The sequence below is a fragment of the Salmo trutta genome, chromosome 33, assembly GCF_901001165.1.
Source record: "Salmo trutta chromosome 33, fSalTru1.1, whole genome shotgun sequence".
Lineage (NCBI taxonomy): Eukaryota > Metazoa > Chordata > Actinopteri > Salmoniformes > Salmonidae > Salmo > Salmo trutta.
Genome location: NC_042989.1, coordinates 36,753,627 through 36,774,971, shown reverse-complemented (window position 1 = coordinate 36,774,971; position 21,345 = coordinate 36,753,627). Strand labels below are relative to the sequence as shown.

Genomic DNA, 21,345 nt, shown 5'->3' with positions numbered 1-21,345 from the left:
TCCTGTTTCCCTATTTCTGCCTTCTCTCTCTTTGTCAGTTCTGAGAAATGGAGCATGGGAGGTTGTTCACTGGGAGAAGGTAGGTCACTCAATCTCAGGCCAGAGTCAAGTATTTTCTGCTTACTTTCTCTGCCTTCAGATGGGCTAAATCCTAATTGTTGTTTGATGTCTAGTGATTCAATGGTTAAGTTGAGCCACAGTCTGTCACTGAATAGGGTGTACATTTAAGTTGTCATAGTCTACATTGCCTAGTAGTTTATTCTTCATTAGGGGGGAGAGACTTAGGATTCAGACCTGGCTACTGATTTAAACACATGTAAACTCAGCAAAAAAAGAAATGTTATCTCACTGCCAACTGCGTTTATTTTCAGCAAATGTAACATGTGTAAATATTTGTATGAACATTACAAGATTTAAGAACTGAGACATAAACTGAACAAGTTCCACAGACATGTGTCTAACAGAAATGGAATAATGTGTCCCTGAACAAAGGGGGGGGGGGGTCAAAATCAAAAGTAACAGTCAGTATCTGGTGTACTTAATACCAGCTGTATTAAGTACTGCAGTGCATCTCCTCCTCATGGACTGTACCAGATTTGCCCGTTTTTGCTGTGAGATGTTACCCCACCCTTCCACCAAGGCACCTGCAAGTTCCCGGACATTTCTGGGGGGAATGACCCTAGCCCTCACCCTCCGATCCAACAGGTCCCAGACGTGCTCAATGGGATTGAGATCCGGGCTCTTCGCTGGCCATGGCAGAACACTGACATTCCTGCCTTGCAGGAAATCACGCACAGAATGAGCAGTATGGCTGGTGGCATTGTCATGCTGGAGGGTCATGTCAGGATGAGCCTGCAGGAGGGTACCACATGAGGGAGGATGTCTTCCCTGTAACGCACAGCGTTGAGTTTGCCTGCAATGACAACAAGCTCAGTCTGATGATGCTGTGACACACCGCCCCAGACCATGACGGACCCACCGCCTCCAAATCGATCCCGCCCCAGAGTACAGGCCTCGGTGTAACGCTCATTCCTTCGACGATAAAAGCGAATCTGACCATCACCCCTGGTGAGACAAAACCGCGACTCGTCAGTGAAGAACACTTTGCCAGTCCTGTCTGGTCTAGCGACGGTGGGTTTGTGCCCATAGGCGACATTGTTGCCGGTGATGTCTGGTGAGGACCTGCCTTACAGCAGGCCTACAAGCCCTCAGTCCAGCCTCGCTCAGCCTGTTGCGGACAGTCTGAGCACTGATGGTGGGATTGTGCGTTGCTGGTGTAACTCGGGCAGATGTTGTTGCCGTCCTGTACCTGTCCCGCAGGTGTGATGTTCGGATGTACCGATCCTGAGCAGGTGTTGTTACACGTGGTCTGCCACTACGAGGATGATCAGCTGTCCGTTCTGTCTCCCTGTAGCGCTGTCTCAGGCATCTCACAGTACGGACATTGCAATTTAATTCCCTGGCCACATCTGCAGTCCTCATGCCTCCTTGCAGCATGCCTAAGGCACATTCACGCAGATGAGCAGGGACCCTGGGCATCTTTCTTTTGGTGTTTTTCTGAGTCAGTAGAAAGGCCTCTTTAGTGTCCTAAGTTTTCATAACTGTGACCTTAATTGCTTACCGTGTGTAAGCTGTTAGTGTCTTAACGACCGTTCTACAGGTGCATGTTCATTAATTGTTTATGGTTCATTGAACAAGCATGGGAAACGGTGTTTAAACCCTTTACAATGAAGATCTGTGAAGTTATTTGGATTTTTACAAATTATGTTTGAAAGACAGGGTCCTGAAAAAGGGACGTTTCTTTTTTTTGCTGAGTTTGTGTTTGTCTACATAATGTCTAGTAACTGCTATAGTGTTCTTTGTAGGTAGAGGTGGGAGATGTAGTCACATTAAATGGGAGAGAATACATCCCTGCAGACTCGATCATGCTGTCCTCCAGGCAGTGCTAGAAACACAGACGGTAGATTGGTAGTTTGTTGTGGTTATGCTTCTCTGCTTTAGGCTTCAGTAATCTCTGTTCCCTTCTTGCTTCAGTAGGTCACGCTATCTGTGTTAGTTATTCTGATGTCTTGTTTTGAAGTGGTCTCACTCTTTCTTTCCCTTCCTCTCCCCTTCCTGACGTTCCCTGTGTTCTGTCTGTCAATGTGTCTCTGTGTGCCCATGTTTCTGTCCCCACCCCGACTGTTCCCTGTGTGTCTGTCAATGTGTCTCTGTGTGCCCATGTTTCTGTCCCCACCCCGACTGTTCCCTGTGTTCTGTCTGTCAATGTGTCTCTGTGTGCCCATGTTTCTGTCCCCACCCCGACTGTTCCCTGTGTTCTGTCTGTCAATGTGTCTCTGTGTGCCCATGTTTCTGTCCCCACCCCGACTGTTCCCTGTGTTCTGTCTGTCAATGTGTCTGTCTGTCTGCCCATGTTTCTGTCCCCACCCCCCAACCCGACTGTTTCCTGTGTCTGTCTGTCTGTCTCTCTGTCTGTCTGTGTGTCTGTGTGTCTGTCTGTCTGTCTGCCCATGTTTCTGTCCCCATCCCTTACCGTTCCCTGGTCGCTCCTGGTATGTTCTTTTGCTGGTAACTTAGGTGACGGTCGGGGACGTAGTCAGAGCCAGTGACGGGGACCACCTCCCGGCGGACCTCGTTCTGCTGGCGTCCAGGTCGGGGTCTAGTAGTCTACTGGCTATGGGGCTGAAATCAAACTCTTTGTACAGTGTTGCACCTATCACCTTTTTTTTACTAGTCCACGTGGTTGTAAAGGACACAAGGGGACAAAGAAAGGATCCTACTTAATTATTTGAACATGCTAAATGACCCGTGTCATACTTGAATCCTGGGGAGCGGGACTGTTCCCCTTGTTGGTACGATCTCTGTTTGTACCAGGCAATAATCTCTTCCTCTTTACATTACATTACTGTCTAAAATCAAAGGACTAGCTAGGTTATTGTACTGATAACAAATCTAGATATTAGACCACAGAGCACTCATCTTGGAGTTTAGTGCTTTACTGTCTCCCTGTTGCTATGGCTACTGTAGCATTGCTGTTCTCTCCCTGGATCTCTTTTCTTACCTCTTTTCTCTTTCCCTATTGTTAGATAACTTCTGTGAACACTATTATAGATACATTCTACATTGTTTTGACGGTCACTTTCTTTTCACCAGCGAGCCACATGCTATGTGCTACATCGAGACTTCGAATTTAGACGGGGAGACCAACCTAAAGATACGACAGGTGAAGGTTCTTAATTCATCTACACACACACACACACACACACACACACACACACACACACACACAAACAAACAAACAAACAAACAAACAAACAAACAAACAAACAAACAAACAAACAAACAAACAAACAAACAAACAAACAAACAAACAAACAAACAAACAAACAAACAAACAAACAAACAAACATACCACTTATTAAGTTACATTGTGGCCCAGATAGGAGGAGTCAGCTCATCAACTCACCTCTGCACCTCTTCCTTCCCCAACCAGGGTCTTCAGGTCACAGCGGATGACAAGGATGCTGATAGTCTGTCGCGGCTGAGCGGGTGCATGGAGTGCGAAAGCCCCAATCGCCACCTCTACGACTTTGTAGGCGTCATTCGATTAGAGGGTCATAGGTGAGAGAGATCTACCTGTCTATCAATCAATTATATATATATATATATATATCTGTATAGGTCCTACCCCTTTCTACAGTAACAGTAACCCAGCCTAGACCTCCATAGAGCATTCAGCAGCACAGTGCCAAGGAAGGTCTTAGTATTCTTTAATACAGTCCTTTCAGAAAGTGTCCACCCTCTGACACAACTTACATAGCCAGTGTGAATCATTCATTCCTAGGGTTTCCCAAGGAATCTTCCAACCAGTGTTTCTGGGAAACCCTACTAATTCCGTCTCTAAACCCTGAAATCCACCGATCCGTTCTCCCCAGTCCCGTCCCTTTAGGTCCGGAGCAGATCCTTCTCCGTGGAGCCCGGCTCCGGAACACCCAGTGGGTCAACGGCATGGTGGTGTACACAGGGCACGACACCAAGCTGATGCAGAACAGCACGCGGCCTCCGCTTAAGCTGTCCAGCGTGGAGCACATCACCAACACCCTGATCCTAGCGCTGTTCGGCTGCCTGCTGGCCATCTCCCTGGTCTGCTCGGCCGGACAGACACTCTGGAAGACCCAGCACGGGGACTTCGCCTGGTACATGGACCTCAACTGTGAGTACTTTACTTTTCTTTATGTGAAGTTACGTTAAGTTTTATTACTTTACATTACATTCTATTTTGCGTTATTCTACTTTACACTATGCTGCTTAACGTTATTCTACTTTACACTATGCTGCTTAACGTTATTCTACTTTACACTATGCTGCTTAACGTTAGGATCATGGAGGCACTTTATATCAGACTGATATATTATTGGATAATTCCAATGTAATGTTTGATCTATCTGTAACTTGTGTATGTTCCCAATTTAGTACCCAGTAAATGTCTGATATATAAAAATGTACATTAACCATTACCTTCTCAGTAAATGTCTGATATATAATAATGTACATTAGCCATTACCTTCTCAGTAAATGTCTGATATATAAAAATGTTCATTAACCATTACCTTCTCAGTAAATGTCTGATATATAAAAATGTTCATTAACCATTACCTTCTCAGTAAATGTCTGATATATAAAAATGTACATTAACCATTACCTTCTCAGTAAATGTCTGATATATAATAATTTACATTAACCATTACCTTCTCAGTAAATGTCTGATATATAAAAATGTACATTAACCATTACCCTTTCAGTAAATGTAATGACATTTTGTTTTTATTTCTTTACCACTGTAGTCTTATCAGATCCAGGTAACAACGTTTCTCAGAGGCCTGTAGAAATGTTTTTGTTGTATCCCCCAGACTAGTGACTTAGATCCCGTTCTTCATTAAAATAGACCTTGTATAGAAGTAGAGCTGTAGATTATTTTATATGTGAATTCCATGGCCCATGGTAAACAATGTGTCTCGTATCTACCTAGCTAGTCATGTTTTAAAGCCATACTGTCCCTGTGGCTCAGTTGGTAGAGCATGGTGTTTGCAACGCTAGGGTTGTGGGTTCGATTTCCACGGGGGTCCAGTACGGGGGGGGGGGGGGGGGGGAACGTATGAAATTAATTGAAATGTATGCATTCACTACTGTAAGTCGCTCTGGATAAGAGCGTCTGCTAAATGACTAAAATGTAAAACCAAAAAACGAGTGTTCAGATTATAACTCCGTTTTTTTAAACTCTGTTTTGTTTTGCACCGTTTTATCCCTAGTGAACATGTCCCAGGTCTAAAGAAAGGGTTTGTTGTGGCGCCTGCCATTCAAATTAGATTGAAGGTCATTTCTCTATGTAACTTGCTCTAACTCCTTCCTACCAGATGGTGGCGCTGCCAACTTTGGCCTCAACTTCCTCACCTTCATCATCCTCTTCAACAACCTCATCCCCATCAGTCTACTGGTCACCCTGGAGGTCATCAAGTTCATCCAGGCTTACTTCATCAACTGGGTGGGGAAATCACTGCACTACACAGCCTCTTACTTCATCAACTGGGTGGGGAAATCACTGCACTACACAGACTCTTACTTCATCAACTGGGTGGGGAAATCACTGCACTACACAGCCCCTTACTTCATCAACTGGGTGGGGAAATCACTGCACTACACAGCCTCTTACTTCATCAACTGGGTGGGGAAATCACTGCACTACACAGACTCTTACTTCATCAACTGGGTGGGGAAATCACTGCACTACACAGCCCCTTACTTCATCAACTGGGTGGGGAAATCACTGCACTACACAGCCTCTTACTTCATCAACTGGGTGGGGAAATCACTGCACTACACAGACTCTTACTTCATCAACTGGGTGGGGAAATCACTGCACTACACAGCCCCTTACTTCATCAACTGGGTGGGGAAATCACTGCACGACACAGCCTTTAACTTGGTATCTCAGAGTGGTGGTCAATTTCAATTTCTGGTAGTGAACACTAAGTAGAAGTTTAAATGTAATAATACCACAGGAGTAAATGTATCTACTTCAAAAGCTTGGTGAGAAGTTTTGGAAAATATGGAATTTGATCTAGTATACGTTAGTGGGCATACAAATTGATGTCCGTACTATGGTAGATTTGGGACATTCAATTTATTGCAATGACTCTCCACATGTTGTTTGTGCTGCAAAGCCTATTGGGGATGTGAATGTGTTTGTGTGTGTTCAGGACATGGATATGCATTATGAGCCTACGGATACCTCTGCCGTGGCACGGACGTCCAACCTAAACGAGGAACTGGGCCAGGTCAAATACATCTTCTCTGACAAAACAGGTACCCTCACCTGCAACGTGATGCAGTTTAAAAAGTGCACCATCGCCGGTGTCGCCTACGGGTGAGAAGGACTTGCGTTAATCCAACCATTTTATAGGCATGAATTAGCATGAATAATACTATGTACTTTGCTGGATAGGTACAGTTGAAGTGGGAAGTTTATATACACCTTAGCCAAATACATTTAAACTCAGTTTTTCACAATTCCTGACATTTAATACTAGTAAAAATGCCCTGTCTTAGGTCAGTTAGGATCACCACTTTATTTTAAGACTGTGAAATGTCAGAATAATAGTAGAGAGTGATTTATTTCAGCTTTTATTTCTTTCATCACATTCCCAGTGGGTCAGAAGTTTACATACACTCAATTTGTATTTGGTAGCATTTCCTTTAAATTGTTTAACTTGAGTCAAACGTTTCGGGTAGCCTTCCACAAGCGTCTCACAATTTAGTTGGGTGAATTTTGGCCCATTCCTCCTGACAGAGCTGGTGTAACTGAGTCAGGTTTGTAGGCCTCCTTGCTCGCACATGCTTGTTCAGTTCTGTCCACAAATTTTCTATGGGATTGAGGTCAGGACTTTGTGATGGCCACTCCAATACCTTGACTTTGTTGTCCTTAAGCCATTTTGCCACAGCTTTGGAAGTATGCTTGGGGTCATTGTCCATTTAGAAGACTCATTTGCGACTAAGCTTTAACTTCCTGACTGATGTCTTGAGATGTTGCTTCAATATATCCACATCATTTTCCTGCCTCATGATGCCATCTATTTTGTGAAGTGCACCAGTCCCTCCTGCAGCAAAGCACCCCCACAACATGATGCTGCCACCCCCGTGCTTCACAGTTGGGATGGTGTTCTTCGGCTTGCAAACTTCCTGCTTTTTCCTCCAAACATAACGATGGTCATTATGGCCAAACAGTTCTATTTTTGTTTCATCAGACCAGAGGACATGTCTCCACAAAGTGCGATCTTTGTCCCCGTGTGTAGTTGCAAACCGTAGTCTGGCTTTTTTATGGCGGTTTTGGAGCAGTGGCTTCTTCCTTGCTGAGCGGCCTTTCAGGTTATGTCGATATAGGACTCGTTTTACTGTGGATATAGATACTTTTGTACCTCTTTCCTCCAGCATCTTCACAAGGTCCTTTGCTGTTGTTCTGGGATTGATTTGCACTTTTCGCACCAAAGTACGTTCATCTCTAGGAGACAGAACGCTTCTCCTTCCTGAGCAGTATGACGGCTGCGTGGTCCCATGGTGTTTATACTTGCGTACTATTGTTTGTACAGATGAACGTGGTACCTTCAGGCATTTGGAAATTGCTCCCAAGGATGAACCAGACTTGTGGAGGTCTACAATTTCTTTTGAGGTCTTTTGATTTTCCCATGGTGTCAAGCAAACAGGCACTGAGTTTGAAGGCAGGCCTTGAAATACATCCACTGGTACACCTCCAATAGGCTAATTGACATCATTTGAGTCAATCAGAAGCTTCTAAAGCCATGACATCTTTTTCTGGAATTTTCCAAGCTGTTTAAAGGCACAGTCAACTTAGTGTATGTAAAGTTCTGACCGACTGGAATTGTGATACAGTGAAATAATCTGTCTGTAAACAATTGTTGGAAAAATGATGTGTCATGCACAAAGTAGATGTCCGAACCAACTTGCCAAAACTATAGTTTGTTGACAAGACATTTGTGGAGTGGATGGAAAAACAAGTTGTAAGACTCCAACCTAAGTGTATGTAAACTTCCGACTTCAACTGTATCTCGTTGTCTTTTACTGTAGTGCTTGTCCACACAGTTATGTGGTGTAGTACAGATCTTTATTCTCATCTCAATTGTAAACATATTTAAAATTGTAGATATACCAAACATGTCAGTATGTAATATTAGTAGTTGTTGTTGTCTGAAAGGCACAACACAGACAGTCCTGAGGAAGAGGGCTTTGGCGATCCGACCTTACCGGAGAATCTCAACAATGATCACGTGAGTACATAACATTAGACTATGTACTAGCTGTCAGTATCAATGCTTTTTTTTCTCTCCCTTCTTTTGTGTGTCATGTATTAATTGTGTTTGTGTGTGCGCGCCCAGCCCACAGCCACTATTATCCAAGACTTTCTGACCATGATGGCTGTGTGCCACACTGCTGTTCCTGAGAAGACTGAGGACACTATAGTCTATCAGGCCTCTTCCCCAGGTACACACGTCTACAATACCATGCTCTATATCTCAAATGCATTGGATTACACCTCTTGTCCTATATTACACCTCTTGTCCTATATTACACCTCTTGTCCTATATTACACCTCTTGTCCTATATTATACCTCTTGTACTATATTATACCTCTTGTACTATATTATACCTCTTGTCCTATATTACACCTCTTGTCCTATATTATACCTCTTGTACTATATTATACCTCTTGTCCTATATTGTACCTCTTCTACCTCTACTATATTACAACTCTTCTACTATATTATCAATCAATCAAATGTATTTATATAGCCCTTTTTACATCAGCCGATGTCACAAAGTGCTGTACAGAAACCCAGCCTAAAACCCCAAACAGCAAGCAATGCAGATGTAGAAGCACGATGGCTAGGGAAAAACACCCTAGAAAGGCCGAGGGGTGGCCAGTCCTCTTCTGGCTGTTACGGGTGGAGATTATAGCAGAACATGGCCAAGATGTTCAAACGTTCATAGATGACCAGCTTGGTCCGATAATAATAATCACAGTGGTTGTAGAGGGTGCAACAGGTCAGCACCTCAGGAGTAAATGTCAGTTGGATTTTCATAACCAATCATTGAGTTAGAGACAGCAGGTGCGGTAGAGAGAGGGAGTCCAAAACAGCAGATCTGGGACAGGGTAGCACATCCAGTGAACAGGTCAGGGTTCCATTGCCGCAGGTAGAACAGTTGAAACTGGAGCAGCAGCATGACCAGGTGGACTGGGGACAACAAGGAGTTATCAGGCCAGGTAGTCCTGAGGCATGGTCCTAGGGCTCAGGTCCTGAGAGAGAGACAGGACACCGGATAAGACAGGAGAGATACTCCAGATATAACAGACTGACCCTAGCCCCCCGACACAAACTATTGCAGCATAAATACTGGAGGCTAAGATGGTAGGGGTCGGGAGACACTGTGGCCCTGTCCGACAATACCCCCGGACAGGGCCAAACAGGCAGGATATAACCCCACCCACTTTGCCAAAGCACAGCCCCCACACCACCAGAGGGATATCTTCAACCACCAACCTACTACCCTGAGACAAGGCCGTGTATAGCCCACGAAGATCTCCTCCCACGGCATGAACCCAAGGGGTGGCGCCAACCCGGACAGGAAGATCACGTCAGTGACTCAACCCACTCAAGTGAATCACCCCTCCTAGGGACGGCATGGAAGAGCACCAGTAAGCCAGTGACTCAGTCACCGTAATAGGGTTAGAGGCAGAGAATCCCAGTGGAGAGAGGGGAGCCGGCCATGCAGAGACAACAAGGGCGGTTCGTCGCTTCATTGCCTTTCCGTTCACCTTCACACTCCTGGGCAAGACTACACTCAATCATAGGACCTACAGAAGAGATGAGTCTTGAATAAATACTTGAAGGTTGAGACCGTGTCTGAGTCTCTCACATGGATAGGCAGACCATTCCATAAAAATGAAGCTCTATAGGAGAAAGCCCTGCCTCCAGCTGTTTGCTTAGACATTCTATGGACAGTAAGGAGGCCTGCGTCTTGTGACCGTAGCGTACAGTGAGGGGAAAAAAGTATTTGATCCCCTGCTGATTTTGTACGTTTGCCCACTTACAAAGAAATGATCAGTCTATAATTTTAATGGTAGGTTTATTTGAACAGTGAGAGACAGAATAACAACAAAAAAATCCAGAACGCATGTCAAAAATTTAATAAATTGATTTGCATTTTAATGAGGGAAATAACTATTTGACCCCTCTGCAAAACATGACTTAGTACTTGGAGGCAAAACCCTTGTTGGCAATCACAGAGGTCAGACGTTTCTTGTAGTTGGCCACCAGGTTTGCACACATCTCAGGAGGGATTTTGTCCCACTCCTCTTTGCAGATCTTCTCCAAGTCATTAAGGTTTCGAGGCTGATGTTTGGCAACTCGAACCTTCAGCTCCCTCCACAGATTTTCTATGGGATTAAGGTCTGGAGACTGGCTAGGCCACTCCAGGACCTCATTGTGCCTCTTCTTGAGCCACTCCTTTGTTGCCTTGACCGTGTGTTTTGGGTCATTGTCATGCTGGAATACCCATCCACGACCCATTTTCAATGCACTGGCTGAGGAAAGGAGGTTCTAACCCAAGATGTGACGGTACATGGCCCCGTCCATCGTCCCTTTGATGCGGTGAAGCTGTCCTGTCCCCTTAGCAGAAAAACACCCCCAAAGCATAATGTTTCCACCTCCATGTTTGACGGTGGGGACGGTGTTCTTGGGGTCATAGGCAGCATTCCTCCTCCTCCAAACATGGCGAGTTGAGTTGATGCCAAAAAGCTCCATTTTGGTCTCATCTGACCATAACACTTTCACCCAGTTGTCCTCTGAATCATTCAGATGTTCATTGGCAAACTTCAGACGGGCATGTCTATGTGCTTTCTTGAGCAGGGGGACCTTGCGGGCGCTGCAGGATTTCAGTCCTTCACGGCGTAGTGTGTTACCAATTGTTTTCTTGTTGACTATGGACCCAGCTGCCTTGAGATGATTGACAAGATCCTCCCGTGTAGTTCTGGGCTGATTCCTCACAGTTCTCATGATAATAGCAACTCCACAAGGTGAGATCTTGCATGGAGCCCCAGGCCGAGGGAGATTGACAGTTGTTTTGTGTTTCTTCCATTTGCGAATAATCGCACCAACTGTTGTCACCTTCTCACCAAGCTGCTTGGTGATGGTCTTGTAGCCCATTCCAGCCTTGTGTAGGTCTACAATCTTGTCCCTGACATCCTTGGAGAGCTCTTTGGTCTTGGCCATGGTGGAGTTTGGAATCTGATTGATTGATTGCTTCTGTGGACAGGTGTCTTTTTATACAGGTAACAAGCTGAGATTAGGAGCACTCCTTCAGTTTTATTTGAGATGACTGTACAACCATCAAGATTAATTTTCAGATCCAACAGCAGATCTCTTTGTTTCTTGGGACCTAGAACTAGCATCTTTGTTTTGTCCGAGATTAAAAGTAAAACATTTGCCGTCATCCACTTCCTTATGTCTGAAACACAGGCTTCCAGGGAGGGAAATTTTGGGGCTTCACCATGTTTCATCGAAATGTACAGCTGTGTATCGTCCGCGTAGCAGTGAAAGTTGACATCACAAAGAGGTAAAATATATAGTGAAAACAATATTGGTCCTAACACGGAACCTTGAGGAACACCGACATTTAAAGTTGATTTGTCAGAAGACAAACCATCCACAGAGACAAACTGATATCTTTCTGACATGTAAGATCTAAACCAGGCCAGAACTTGTCCCTGTAGACCAATTTTTGTTTCCAATCTCTCCAAAAGAATGTGGTGATCCATGGTATTAAAAGCAGCGCTAAGGTCTAGGAGCACGAGGATAAATGCAGAGCCTTGGTCTGATGCCATTAAAAGGTAATTTATCACCTTCACGAGTGCAGTCTCAGTGCTATGATGGGGTCTAAAACCAGACTGAAGCGTTTCTTATACATTGTTTGTCTTCAGGAAGGCAGTGAGTTGCTGCGCAACAGCTTTTTCTAAACATTTTGAGAGGAATGAGAGATTCGATATAGGCCGATTTTAAAATATATTTTTTAAATATTTTCTGGGTCAAGGTTTGGCTTTTTCAAGAGAGGCTTTATTACTGACACTTTTAGTGAGTTTGGTACACATCCAGTGGATAGGGAGCCATTTATTATGTTCAACATAGGAGGGCCAAGCACAGGAAGCAGCTCTTTCAGTAGTTTAGTTCGAATAGGGTCCAGAATGCAGCTTGAAAGCTTAGAGTCAACGACTATTTTCATCAATGTGTCAAGAGATATAGTACTAAAAAACTTGAGTGTCTCCCTTGATCCTAGGTCCTGGCAGTGTTGTGCAGACTCAGCACAACTGAGCTTTGGAGAAATATGCAGATTTAAAGAAGAGTCTATAATTTGCTTTCTAATGATCATGATCTTTTTGTCAAAGAAGTTCATGAATTTCACTACTGAAGTGAAAGCCATCCTCTCTTGGGAAATGCTGCGTTTTAATTAGCTTTGCGACAGTATCAAAAATACATTTTGGGATTGTTCTTATTCTCCTCAATTAAGTTGGATGATCGAGCAGCAGTGAGGGCTCTTCGATACTGCACGTTACTGTCTTTCCAAGCTAGTCGGAAGACTTACAGTTTGGTGTAGGACCATTTCCATTTCCAATTTTCTGGAAGGCTACTTCAGGGCTCGGGTTTTTTCTGTATTTCTTATGACAAATGTTTTTAGGGGTGCGAATGCATCTAGGGTATTACGCAAGGTTAAATTTAGTTCCTCAGTTAGGTGGTTAACTGATTTTTGTGCTCTGACGTCCTTGGGTAGGTGAAGGGAGTCTGGAAGGGCATCTAGGAATCTTTGCGTTGTCCGAGAATTTATAGCACGGATTTTGATGATCCTTGGTTGGGGTCTGAGAAGGTTATTTGTTGCGATTGCAAACGTAATAAAATGGTGTTCCGATAGTCCAGGATTATGAGGAAAAATATTAAGATCCACAGGACAAAACTAGGTCCAGAGTATGACTGTGGCAGTGAGTAGGTCCGGAGACATGTTGAACAAAACCCACTGAGTCGATGATGGCTCCGAAATCCTTTTGGAGTGGGTCTGTGGACTTTTCCAGGTAAATATTAAACTCGCCAAAAATGTGAATATTATCTGCCATGACTAGGCAGATAGGAATTCAGGGAACTCAGTGAGGAACTCTGTATACGGCCCAGGAGGCCTGTAAACAGTAGCTTTAAAAAGTCATTGAGTAGGCTGCATAGATTTCATGACTAGAATCGCAAAAGACAAACGCATTCTTTTTTTAATTTTAAATTTGCTATCGTAAATGTTAGCAACACCTCCGCCTTTGCGGGATGAGCGGGGCATATGAGCGGGGCATACATCTTTCTAGCTGATTTACACGCTGAAGCTATGCTGCGCTTGGTGACCTCTGACTGTTTCATCCTAACATCGTTGTTGCCGACATGGATAACAATATCCTTATACTCTCTACACTCGCCAGTTTTAGCCTTTGCCAGCACCATCTTCAGATTAGCCTTAATGTCGGTAGCCCTGCCCCCTAGTAAACAGTGTATGATCGCTGGATGATTCTTTTTAAGTCTCATACTGCGGTAATGTAGTCGCCAATTACTAGCGTTCAATTTGTCAGAGCTAATGGTGGGAGGCTTCGGCGTCTCAGACCCGGTAACGGGTGGAGGAGAGACCAGAGCAGACTCAGACCCGTTGCTTAATGGGGAGTACTTATTGAAAGTTTCTGTCGGCTGAATGAGCGACACCGGTTGAGCATTCCTACAGCATTTCCTTCCAGAAGCCATGAGAAAATTTTCCGGCTGCGGGAACTGTGCGATGGGATTTATACACTGCTCAAAAAAATAAAGGGAACACTTAAACAACACATCCTAGATCTGAATGAAAGAAATAATCTTATTAAATACTTTTTTCTTTACATAGTTGAATGTGCTGACAACAAAATCACACAAAAATAATCAATGGAAATCCAATTTATCAACCCATGGAGGTCTGGATTTGGAGTCGCACTCAAAATTAAAGTGGAAAACCACACTACACACTGATCCAACTTTGATGTAATGTCCTTAAAACAAGTCAAAATGAGGCTCAGTAGTGTGTGTGGCCTCCACGTGCCTGTATGACCTCCCTACAACGCCTGGGCATGCTCCTGATGAGGTGGCGGATGGTCTCCTGAGGGATCTCCTCCCAGACCTGGACTAAAGCATCCACCAACTCCTGGACAGTCTGTGGTGCAACGTGGCGTTGGTGGATGGAGCAAGACATGATGTCCCAGATGTGCTCAATTGGATTCAGGTCTGGGGAACGGGCGGGCCAGTCCATAGCATCAATGCCTTCTTCTTGCAGGAACTGCTGACACACTCCAGCCACATGAGGTCTAGCATTGTCTTGCATTAGGAGGAACCCAGGGCCAACCGCACCAGCATATGGTCTCACAAGGGGTCTGAGGATCTCATCTCGGTACCTAATGGCAGTCAGGCTACCTCTGGCGAGCACATGGAGGGCTGTGCGGCCCCCCAAAGAAATGCCACCCCACACCATGACTGACCCACCACCAAACCGGTCATGCTGGAGGATGTTGCAGGCAACAGAACGTTCTCCACGGCGTCTCCAGACTCTGTCACGTCTGTCACGTGCTCAGTGTGAACCTGCTTTCATCTGTGAAGAGCACAGGGCGCCAGTGATGAATTTGCCAATCTTGGTGTTCTCTGGCAAATGCCAAACGTCCTGCACGGTGTTGGGCTGTAAGCACAACCCCCACCTGTGGACGTCGGGCCCTCATACCACCCTCATGGAGTCTGTTTCTGACCGTTTGAACAGACACATGCACATTTGTGGCCTGCTGGAGGTAATTTTGCAGGGCTCTGGCAGTGCTCCTCTTTTCACAAAGGCGGAGGTAGCGGTCCTGCTGCTGGGTTGTTGCCCTCCTACGGCCTCCTCCACGTCTCCTGATGTACTGGCCTGTCTCCTGGTAGCGCTTCCATGCTCTGGACACTACGCTGACAGACACAGCAAACCTTCTTGCCACAGCTCGCATTGATGTGCCATCCGGGATGAGCTGCACTACCTGAGCCACTTGTGTGGGTTGTAGACTCCGTCTCATGCTACCACTAGAGTGAAAGCACCGCCAGCATTCAAAAGTGACCAAAACATCAGCCAGGAAGCATAGGAACTGAGAAGTGGTCTGTGGTCTCCACCTGCAGAACCACTCCTTTATTGGGGGTGTCTTGCTTATTGCCTATAATTTCCACCTGTTGTTTATTCCATTTGCACAACATCATGTGAAATTTATTGTCAATCAGTGTTGCTTCCTAAGTGGACAGTTTGATTTCACAGAAGTGTGATTGACTTGGAGTTACATTGTGTTGTTTAAGTGTTTAAGTGTATTTTTTTGAGCAGTATACTATTATCTGTACTTATTGGTGGCACAGACACTGTTTCATCCTTTCCTACACTTAAATGACCCTTGCCTAACGATTGGGCTTGCATAAGGTGATCATTCTCCTGTATATTATTAGTGCAGCGACTGCAATTAGGCATAGAAGGCATAATGTTAATGTTACTACTTAGCTTCAGTTGGTGGAGGTCCTGTAGAACCATGTCCAGATAAAGTTGAATGAAAAAAGTCGAGACGTAAAGTTGGCAGGTAGCAAAGAAACATTAGCAACAAACCGCACAGCAGCATGTAAACAAGTTGTGACCGGAAATTACGATGTCTGGGTGTCAAAGAACAGGCCAGCTGGTATACTGTCAGAGAATTAGCTGTGGTTGTTGGTCTTCTACTATATTACTCCACTTCTACAATATTATACCTCTTCAACTTCTTCTACCTCTACTATATTACACCCCTTCTACTATATTACACCCCTTCTACTATATTACACCTCTTCTACTATATTACACCCCTTCTACTATATTACACCCCTTCTACTATATTACACCCCTTCTACTATATTACACCTCTTCTACTATATTACACCTCTACCTCTTGTACTATATTCTACCTTTTCTACTATATTACACCTCCTCTACCCCTTCTACTATATTACACCCCTTCTACTATATTACACCCCTTCTACTATATTACACCTCTTCTACTATATTACACCCCTTCTACTATATTACACCTCTTCTACTATATTACACCTCTTCTACTATATTACACCTCTTCTACTATATTACACCCCTTCTACTATATTACACCTCTACCTCTTGTACTATATTCTACCTTTTCTACTATATTACACCTCCTCTACCCCTTCTACTATATTACACCCCTTCTACTATATTACACCTCTTCTACTATATTACACCTCCTCTACTATATTACACCTCCTCTACCCCTTCTACTATATTACACCCCTTCTACTATATTACACCCCTTCTACTATATTACACCCCTTCTACTATATTACACCTCTTCTACTATATTACACCTCCTCTACCCCTTCTACTATATTACACCTCTTCTACTATATTACACCTCCTCTACTATATTACACCCCTTCTACTATATTACACCCCTTCTACTATATTCTACCTTTTCTACTATATTACACCCCTTCTACTATATTACACCTCTTCTACTATATTACACCTCTTCTACTATATTACACCCCTTCTACTATATTACACCCCTTCTACTATATTACACCCCTTCTACTATATTACACCTCTTCTACTATATTACACCTCTTCTACTATATTACACCTCTTCTACTATATTACACCCCTTCTACTATATTACACCCCTTCTACTATATTACACCCCTTCTACTATATTACACCCCTTCTACTATATTACACCTCTTCTACTATATTACACCTCTTCTACTATATTATACCTCTTCTACTATATTACACCCCTTCTACTATATTACACCTCTTCTACTATATTACACCCCTTCTACTATATTACACCTCTTCTACTATATTACACCTCTTCTACTATATTACACCTCCTCTACCCCTTCTACTATATTACACCCCTTCTACTATATTACACCCCTTCTACTATATTACACCTCTTCTACTATATTACACCTCTTCTACTATATTACACCCCTTCTACTATATTACACCTCCTCTACCCCTTCTACTATATTACACCTCTTCTACTATATTACACCCCTTCTACTATATTACACCCCTTCTACTATATTACACCTCTTCTACTATATTACACCCCTTCTACTATATTACACCCCTTCTACTATATTACACCCCTTCTACTATATTACACCTCTTCTACTATATTACACCCCTTCTACTATATTACACCCCTTCTACTATATTACACCTCTTCTACTATATTACACCTCTTCTACTATATTACACCTCTTCTACTATATTACACCTCTTCTACTATATTACACCTCTTCTACTATATTACACCTCTTCTACTATATTACACCCCTTCTACTATATTAGACCCCTTCTACTATATTACACCTCTTCTACTATATTACACCTCTTCTACTATATTACACCTCTTCTACTATATTACACCTCCTCTACCCCTTCTACTATATTACACCCCTTCTACTATATTAGACCCCTTCTACTATATTAGACCCCTTCTACTATATTACACCCCTTCTACTATATTAGACCCCTTCTACTATATTAGACCCCTTCTACTATATTACACCTCTTCTACTATATTACACCTCCTCTACCCCTTCTACTATATTAGACCCCTTCTACTATATTACACCCCTTCTACTATATTACACCCCTTCTACTATATTACACCTCTTCTACTATATTACACCTCTTCTACTATATTACACCTCTTCTACTATATTACACCTCTTCTACTATATTACACCTCTTCTACTATATTACACCTCTTCTACTATATTACACCCCTTCTACTATATTACACCCCTTCTACTATATTAGACCCCTTCTACTATATTAGACCTCTTCTACTATATTACACCTCTTCTACTATATTACACCTCCTCTACCCCTTCTACTATATTACACCCCTTCTACTATATTACACCTCCTCTACTATATTACACCTCTTCTACTATATTACACCCCTTCTACTATATTACACCCCTTCTACTATATTACACCTCTTCTACTATATTACACCTCTTCTACTATATTACACCTCTTCTACTATATTACACCTCTTCTACTATATTACACCTCTTCTACCCCTTCTACTATATTACACCTCTTCTACTACTATATTACACCTCTTCTACTATATTACACCTCTTCTACTATATTACACCTCTTCTACTATATTCTACCTCTTCTACTATATTACACCTCTTCTACTATATTAGACCCCTTCTACTATATTACACCTCTTCTACTATATTACACCCCTTCTACTATATTACACCTCTTCTACTATATTACACCTCTTCTACTATATTACACCTCTTCTACTATATTAGACCCCTTCTACTATATTACACCTCTTCTACTATATTACACCTCTTCTACTATATTACACCTCTTCTACTATATTACACCTCTTCTACTATATTACACCCCTTCTACTATATTACACCTCTTCTACTATATTACACCTCTTCTACTATATTACACCTCTTCTACTATATTACACCTCTTCTACTATATTACACCTCTACCTCTTGTACTATATTACACCTCTTCTACTATATTACACCCCTTCTACTATATTACACCCCTTCTACTATATTACACCCCTTCTACTATATTACACCTCTTCTACTATATTACACCCCTTCTACTATATTAGACCTCTTCTACTATATTACACCTCTTCTACTATATTACACCCCTTCTACTATATTACACCCCTTCTACTATATTACACCTCTTCTACTATATTACACCTCCTCTACCTCTTCTGCTATATTACACCCCTTCTACTATATTACACCCCTTCTACTATATTACACCTCTTCTACTATATTACACCTCCTCTACCTCTTCTACTATATTACACCCCTTCTACTATATTACACCCCTTCTACTATATTACACCTCTTCTACTATATTACACCTCTTCTACTATATTACACCTCCTCTACCTCTTCTACTATATTACACCTCTTCTACTATATTACACCTCTTCTACTATATTACACCTCTTCTACTATATTACACCTCTTCTGCTATATTACACCCCTTCTACTATATTACACCTCTTCTACTATATTACACCTCTTCTACTATATTACACCCCTTCTACTATATTACACCTCTTGTACTATATTACACCCCTTCTACTATATTACACCTCTTCTACTATATTACACCTCTTCTGCTATATTACACCTCTTCTACTATATTACACCTCTTCTACTATATTACACCCCTTCTACTATATTACACCTCTTCTACTATATTACACCTCTTCTACTATATTACACCTCCTCTACCTCTTCTACTATATTACACCTCTTCTACTATATTACACCTCTTCTACTATATTACACCTCTTCTACTATATTACACCCCTTCTACTATATTACACCCCTTCTACTATATTACACCCCTTCTACTATATTACACCTCTTCTACTATATTACACCTCTTCTACTATATTACACCCCTTCTACTATATTAGACCTCTTCTACTATATTACACCTCTTCTACTATATTACACCTCTTCTACTATATTACACCTCTTCTACTATATTAGACCCCTTCTACTATATTACACCTCTTCTACTATATTACACCTCTTCTGCTATATTACACCCCTTCTACTATATTACACCTCTTCTACTATATTACACCTCTTCTACTATATTACACCTCTTCTACTATATTACACCTCTTCTACTATATTAGACCCCTTCTACTATATTACACCTCTTCTACTATATTACACCTCTTCTACTATATTACACCTCTTCTACTATATTACACCTCTTCTACTATATTACACCCCTTCTACTATATTACACCTCTTCTACTATATTACACCTCTTCTACTATATTACACCTCTTCTACTATATTACACCCCTTCTACTATATTACACCTCTTCTTCTACTATATTACACCTCTTCTACTATATTACACCCCTTCTACTATATTACACCCTTCTACTATATTACACCCATTCTACTATATTAGCACCCCTTCTACTATATTACAACCCTCTTCTACTATATTACACCTCTTCTACTATATTACACCCTCTTCTACTATATTACACCCCTTCTACTATATTACACCTCCTCTACCCCTTCTACTATATTACACCTCTTCTACCCCTTCTACTATATTACACCTCTTCTACTATATTACACCTCTTCTACTATATTACACCTCTTCTACTATATTACACCTCTTCTACTATATTACACCCCTTCTACTATATTACACCTCTTCTACTATATTACACCTCTTCTGCTATATTACACCTCTTCTACTATATTACACCTCCTCTACTATATTACACCTCTTCTACTATATTACACCCCTTCTACTATATTACACCCCTTCTACTATATTACACCTCTTCTACTATATTACACCCCTTCTACTATATTACACCTCCTCTACTATATTACACCCCTTCTACTATATTACACCTCTTCTACTATATTACACCTCTTCTACTATATTACACCTCTTCTACTATATTACACCTCCCTCTACTATATTACACCTCCTTCTACTATATTACACCCCTTCTACTATATTACACCTCCTCTACTATATACACCCCTTCTACTATATTACACCCTTCTACATATTACACACCTCTTCTACTATATTACACCTCTTCTACTATATTACACCTCTTCTACTATATTACACCTCTTCTACTATATTACACCCCTTCTACTATATTAGACCCCTTCTACTATATTACACCTCTTCTACTATATTACACCTCCTCTACCCCTTCTACTATATTACACCTCTTCTACTATATTACACCTCTTCTACTATATTACACCCCTTCTACTATATTACACCTCTTCTACTATATTACACCCCTTCTACTATATTAGACCCCTTCTACTATATTAGACCCCTTCTACTATATTACACCCCTTCTACTATATTACACCCCTTCTACTATATTACACCTCTTCTACTATATTACACCTCTTCTACTATATTACACCTCTTCTACTATATTACACCTCTTCTACTATATTACACCTCCTCTACCCCTTCTACTATATTACACCTCTTCTACTATATTACACCTCTTCTACTATATTACACCTCTTCTACTATATTACACCTCTTCTACTATATTACACC

The 21,345-nt window shown here is 42.2% G+C and overlaps 1 protein-coding gene across 2 annotated transcripts in view; it reads left to right on the top strand.

The window, feature by feature from the left end:
• LOC115172930 (probable phospholipid-transporting ATPase IA) overlaps positions 1–21,345 on the top strand; it is a 47,998-nt gene that overhangs the window by 4,419 nt on the left and 22,234 nt on the right. Inside the window, exons 6-14 of one of the 2 annotated variants that reach the window (XM_029730813.1) lie at positions 39–79; positions 1,866–1,939; positions 3,154–3,223; positions 3,494–3,621; positions 3,936–4,213; positions 5,415–5,542; positions 6,258–6,424; positions 8,267–8,339; positions 8,448–8,553. In XM_029730813.1, the coding sequence (XP_029586673.1) occupies positions 39–79; positions 1,866–1,939; positions 3,154–3,223; positions 3,494–3,621; positions 3,936–4,213; positions 5,415–5,542; positions 6,258–6,424; positions 8,267–8,339; positions 8,448–8,553 (1,065 nt within the window). Of the gene's footprint in view, positions 1–38; positions 80–1,865; positions 1,940–2,577; positions 2,652–3,153; positions 3,224–3,493; positions 3,622–3,935; positions 4,214–5,414; positions 5,543–6,257; positions 6,425–8,266; positions 8,340–8,447; positions 8,554–21,345 lie in introns of both variants that reach the window. The other variant, XM_029730812.1, reaches the window with a different exon arrangement.